This window comes from Lactuca sativa, chromosome 8 (genome assembly GCF_002870075.4).
Source record: "Lactuca sativa cultivar Salinas chromosome 8, Lsat_Salinas_v11, whole genome shotgun sequence".
Classification (NCBI taxonomy): domain Eukaryota; kingdom Viridiplantae; phylum Streptophyta; class Magnoliopsida; order Asterales; family Asteraceae; genus Lactuca; species Lactuca sativa.
The window spans coordinates 113,194,146-113,200,679 of NC_056630.2; the positions used below are offsets into that span (position 1 = coordinate 113,194,146).

A 6,534-nucleotide genomic window follows, 5' to 3' on the forward strand; every position below is an offset into this window, starting at 1 on the left:
TTTTTTTGGTTGTGATTTAGATAGTTTGTTTTCAATATTTGTTAAACCGGACAAACTATATCAATAAAGTTACCTACGGTTTTAACCCGGTAATAAACATGTAACTTGATGTCTTCCATCACTTATACATATAAATAACCGAAAAAAGAAAAACGGTAAATTGGTATTTAATATTTATGTCGATGGTCATGAAAAAAGAAAGTCAAAAAAGTAGCAAAACGACAAATTGTTTTCCACGTCTAATCGCTACTATAAAGTACTATAAACTATTTCTTTTGTCTTTTCAACAGGAATGCAATAAGTTGAATTATAATAACTTAAAATTACTTGAATCTAGTTAGTTCATTAATATTACAATTCTTAACACATTCAAATACATATAATAATAATATACACCATCGTTTACACAATAAGTGTATCAAATACGTAATACCAGACTCCCATCATTAAAATGCACAATTACGAATGGAGATTTAATTAGAAACATGATGTTAGATCTAGAACACAATTGTAAATCTAAGCTTCCACATGAGTCTCAATTCCAACCTTTCGAGAATAACGACCACCTTTTGACTTTTTGACCGATTCCCATAACTCCGGCAGTGCTTCCTTGATGTTATGAATGCTCTCTAAAGCATAATCCACCCCTTTGTTCTTCTGTGAAAATCCAACCTGTTTCCAAAAATAAAAATCGTATAAATAAAATATTCAACAACAAAAAATATCAACTTCTTATACTCAAACCATAAATCAACTTACCAACACAGTATCAAGTCCTGTAAGTTTTGCAGTCTGTATATTACGTATACTGTCATCAAAGAACAACTGAAAACCCAAAAACAAAAAGATAAAATTCAAGATTCTTTAAGGAAACTTATTACAGATCTTTGTTAATGGAGGAAGATAAGATAAATGGAGATGTAAGATAACATACGGTTTTATGAGGGGTAATTTTTGCCATTTTGAAAGCTTGTTGGAATGCATTTTCAAAGGGTTTACAGATAATGGGACTTTCTGGAAGTACAACAGCACGTTTGCTGACGTCACCATATCCAGCAACAGAAATTTTGGGGGAATCTTGGTTTTTAGGGTTTAGAGACTCGAAACATATGACATCTTCAAAGCAATCTTCCAATCCAAGTCTGTGAAGAACTTCTGCCACGTGGGCTTCATTTGCATTTGAAAAAATCTGTTATGCGAAGATATTTGTCAATAGTTTGATACAACTATTCTTTATAGAAAATATAATATAAAAAAATCAAAAGGCTTACCATTTTTTTAATGGGCAAGCTGTGTAAAAGAGCTTTTAGAACCGGGTCGGGTTTCAGATATTCATAGGGCAATCTCCCATGGACAAAACTGTAAAACACCAATATATATTATATGACATGATTAGATTTTGAGGATTCGGTAGAGATAAAAAAAAGTGAAATGGGATGGATGATGTAGTACCTATGATAGTCATCATGGTCAAAATCATAGCCAAGAGCCTGAAATTAAAAAAAAAAATGATTTTAATTTTATATTTCAGTTTTTTATAAAGAAGATGGTTTAAAATTGAGATTATACCCGAAGACCAGCCATTGTTGTCCCATAATCCTTGTAGAGTTGAGCACACATTTCTGGAACTTTGGCTTCCTCTATGTCAAGTTTTTTCACCATATACTCTAGAAAATTTATTCATAAAACAAATATTATAAGTTAACTTTGTTACAGTTTAATAAATATAAGATGATTAAGAAAGGGGATTGAATGTGTAATATACCTCTGATGTTTTTGGTGCACTCTGCTGATAATCCAGAGCTTAGAGGATAAAGAGTATCATCAACATCTAAAGAGTGAACACAAAAATATTTCAAAATGCCATTAAAAGTGCAAAAATCATAAAATGGACAAAATACATTTAGAAATTAGAGACTAATTACCGAAGAGAAGACATTCGTATTTGGATTGTGGGATCTGTTGTTGGTATTCATTTTCGAATTCCATTTTAAAAACCAAAGTGATTAATCTGCAAAATCATATAAAATTTTAGATCAATTGACAACCCAAAAGAATCCTTTCAACTGAAGGAATAGTCGGATATATTCATGTTAGAAATGGATCAAGCAACCGAACTTCATGGATAAGGAACAGAAAAACACACGCAAACTTATTCATCTTAATTCACAATCTAGAAGAAGTGCATTTAATTGAAAACGAAGTAAAAGTCATCAATTGTCAATCCCCCAAACAAGAAAACTTTGCATCGATAAATTCTTCCATTTGACTGAAGAAATTCATGATCAAAATTCAAATATAGACATCTCCATCGATTAATAACCAAAAAATATTCAACAATCTAAATACAAATTGTAATGATCACTCCTCAAAGGATTTATGAACGAAAAAATGCACAAACTACTTTAAGTTTAAAAATCCATCGATCAAAGTTAAGTCAAAATCATAGTCGTATGTGATTGAATTCTTCCCCTGTCCTACAGTTGTAGCATCCATTGCAAAACAAATGATCATAATCGAAAATTTTAATCGGGACTTGTGTAAACAGTGATTCCAAATGGTATAAAAAACATCAACAAAATTTACGCAAAGCGGAATCCATGCTTGACACAAAAAAGCAGCAGATCCAAAAGGTGTATGAACAAATTTTGTAAAGTAGCAAGTAGCATTTACGATTTGAATAAGTAATCGAAATCAATGTGTGAAAAATATATAAAAGAATCGGTAGGCATATAGATATGTATAGATGAAATCATTAGAAACGAACGAGATTAACATCAGAAACTTACAGGAGAGGATAAGTGGGAATGTGAAAGTTATGATGGTGGGTTACGAATGAAGGGATAGGCAATGAATGTTGTATTTATAGGGTTTAGGAAAAAGCGTAAGTGGGCGGTTGAAGACTGAAGTTTTTGAAACCAAATAGAGGAGGAAACCGATGAGAAGAAGGTTCGACGTGGCGAAATCTCGCTGCAATATTTTATGTTTGTTAATTCGGTGACTATTCATGTATGAACACGTGGATGTACTTGTATAAAGTGAAACTTTTATTTATATTTGTAACTTTTTACATTATTGGAGAAAAGAGAACTCAAATAATAAATTCGTGTAAGTTAAAACTTTTTGAAATGGATATAATTTTATAGAAAATCTTTATAATTTTATTTTATATCAAAAAGTAATTATTTGTATTTTGATATTTTTAATCAGTTGACGGTTTGCCAATAGAATAAGATGATTTTTTTTTTTTTGCAAATATGATATAAAATATAAGGATTTTTTTTAAATATATTGTTTTTAATCTTTTAATATTATCTTATTATCTTAATATAATTTTAATGTTTTAGTACGACACATAGTATTAGTTTACTATTATCTTATGTTATTTCTTTATTATTATCATACAATATTCTTTCTAAAGTAAACATAAGAATCTGAAAATTATAAAGAAAATTATATTTAGAAAAAAAAACATTTGTTAAACTAATGAAATCTAATTTGTTAAAATCACGATCTTAATCCTAGGATCATATGATTACCTAGGTAAGTCAGGGAAAATGACTTAATAAAGTAATATATTTGTTAAACATTTATTACCTTTTTAACTTGTTAAACTATATACATTCAATCGTTATGATTGGCTACTCCAGATAAGTCAGGAAAAATGACTTAATAGGTAATATAGTTTTCACTTTGTACATAACTAGTCCTTAATATTTTTTTGCACATTTAGTCTTTAATATTTTTGTAGCAAAAATAAGTCATTGTTGTCTTTGTACACATTCAATACTTAAGATCGATTTTTTAGATTTTACTCACGCATCCTACGTGGGACAATCACTAATGAGGTGTTCAAGACTGTTGATGTTTATGGTCACCACGGTCTCGGCTGCTTGGTTGCTTGGTTGCTTAGGTCTTATGGTTTAAATTAGGTCTTGTGTTCTGAAGGTCATAGCTTCTTTATATAATCTCAAATTTTAACAATCTTGATATACATGTGTTCCTATTTGAGTCGACAACCACTTTCGTTTAGATTACGCATGTTAAAAAATAATATATTTTTACTTACGATCTTTATATCCATGTGTTTTTTATGAATGTATGTATGAATGTTTTTATAACTTTTTAAACCGGAGTAATCTAAACTAAAGTTGTAGTAGACTCAAATACAAACGCATGGATATAAAGATCGTTAAAATTCAAGATCATATGAAGAAGTTATGAAGTTCAGAACATAAGACCTAAGCCAGACCACAAGAGCTAAGCAACCAAGCAACCGAGGCCGTAGTGACCATAAGAATCAACAGGCCCGAATACCTCATTAATGATTGTCTCACGTAGGATGCTGTTAGTGGGTTGCTTATTAGCCTGAGTAATCTAAACGAAATTCACAGTAGTCGTAAAACCGAGAACGGGAATATAAAGAACACCTAAATCTAACTTCGTGGGAGGAAGTTATGATTTTTAAAAGTTCCAGCGTAGCAATATACGGCTCAGAAACAGAAACTAAAATCGATCGATTGTTAGGAAAAAATATAAATGAGAGTTAAAGATCTCGTCAATAACTATCTGTCAATATAAAGACGGTCGAGAACGAATATCGAATGAAAAAGTTATGAATTATATACGGACTTTAGCAAGCTAAGTCTACTAAAAATAAATAATAAAAATAAAGTGAGAATTAGCCGATGGAATCTAAAGGAAAGTTTTAGATCTCGTCGATAGCTACACATGAATATAAAATACATTGAAAACGGAGCTCATATGAAGATATGATTTTTTGAAAGAGAAAAAAATATAATTTTTCGCGCACAGACAAGAGGCGCATCATGCTTCTGACCCACCATAGGATTTCGACACGTGTCACCACTCAACAGGTGGCACGTCACCCCTTCTGAAACTAAGTGTGGTGCGCCCATATAGAGTGTGCGGCGCGCACTACTTTTCTGCCCTATAAATTGACCAAAATTTAGCTTATTCTCCATCCATTTTCCCCTGATTCTCTTTGGAGCTTTTCTATCCCTTAGCCCCTTTTTACTCCTTAGTTCTGGCTAATTTAGCAAGGTCATGCAATGTCAGATGACTGACAATTAGAATTTCTCGGTTTAGAGTTATGCCCACATAATTCCCGATTTTCATCATAATACTCTGTAAGTTGAGCTACATTTACTCTACTTTAAGTGTATCTTATAATTATAGTCACAGTCGTTATTATGAACTTATAATTAAGATTTATCAGTGATTTCAAAGTCATTATATTGATTGATCTACTTACGGGAGTGATGTCTATGCTGGATTTAGTAAGGTGTTTAAAGTGGGATTTCCAAACAGTATACTTTATATACCAAATGGACTCTACCTTCGATATGATCCTACCTGGTTATTGCTTACTTGATAGATCTTGATGTAGACATTGAGATTATTGAGAAATTTAGAATATCATTATATAATCACTAGAATTATGAAACTATAACTAAGACTTAGTGCTTTATACATTTAGGTCTTTGAGAAGTGTTAAGGCGAAGCGCTGCCCTAACCTCAAGTCACCTACTTTTGTCAAGTGAGTGCATAGTTACTTTCAACTTACATATAGATAAAAGTATTCTAAATGCTTAAATCTCATGTGCGCGGTTTTCGTTGTGTTTAATATATTTGTACATTATGATATGATCATTACTTAATTTAATCGTATATCATACTTAATAATACGGTTGGGTAGTAAAGGGTTATGCGAAATAATAAATGAGAGGCTGTGATAGGGCTGTGTGAGATAGTGGTTATGATAGGTTAAGTGAGAGTTATGCAAAATAATAAGTTGTGACTTGTCGTGCCTATCCAAAGTACTATTGTACTGTCGTGCCTAACCAAGGTATTGTCGTGCTTACCCAAAGTATTATTTGTACTATCATGTTGTGTCCCAAGTATTATCATACTGCCATGCCTAATCCTTTATGGAAATATAGATGACTGTTGTCAAAGATCCTTTAGAAAATATCTCCCGAGATCATCAAGCTAGTATTAGGAAGCGAGAATAACGAGAATGGGGTGACTGGGTTATTTAAATGTTGAAGATTATATAATTAAAGATTATAATATTGAGGGTTGAAACCCTATGTGCCCACCAGGTTTCCCAAGCTGACCCACTCAGTTTCTTTAAATCACAGGTAGCGACACAACGTAATAATAGATAATGTAATTATCTATTGAAAGGTTTAAAGGAGCTCGTAGGCTGCTAAAATATTGATGTAAGGCTTGTTTATGCTTATGTTTTTGTATCAGTTATAACATCTCAAGTTTTAATAATCAATGAAAATCATTTTCTTTGGAAATATTTTTTAATGGGACAACTTCCGCATTTATAAAGATCACTCTGATTTAAAATGGGCATAAAGAAAAAGTTTTAAAATGGTCATAAATTTAGGGAATGTCACAATTGTTATCAGAGAATTAGTTTAAGTGAACTAAGAATTTTAGGGAATTTGCAAACTTAAACTTAGAATGCTAAGCAATGATTGTGAGGTGTGTCTATTTTAT

The 6,534-nt window shown here is 31.4% G+C and overlaps 1 protein-coding gene across 1 annotated transcript; it reads right to left on the reverse strand.

The window, feature by feature from the left end:
• Window positions 1-307: 307 nt before the first annotated feature.
• LOC111880371 (uncharacterized protein C24B11.05) lies at window positions 308-2,922 on the reverse strand. Its single transcript, XM_023876791.3, has 9 exons — window positions 2,790-2,922; window positions 1,926-2,011; window positions 1,766-1,831; window positions 1,570-1,667; window positions 1,453-1,490; window positions 1,272-1,359; window positions 935-1,189; window positions 760-825; window positions 308-672 (listed from the first exon to the last, which is right to left on the reverse strand). The coding sequence occupies exons 2-9, from the start codon at window positions 1,987-1,989 to the stop codon at window positions 517-519; spliced, it is 831 nt and encodes a 276-aa protein (XP_023732559.1). The 5' UTR covers window positions 1,990-2,011; window positions 2,790-2,922; the 3' UTR covers window positions 308-516.
• Window positions 2,923-6,534: the final 3,612 nt, after the last annotated feature.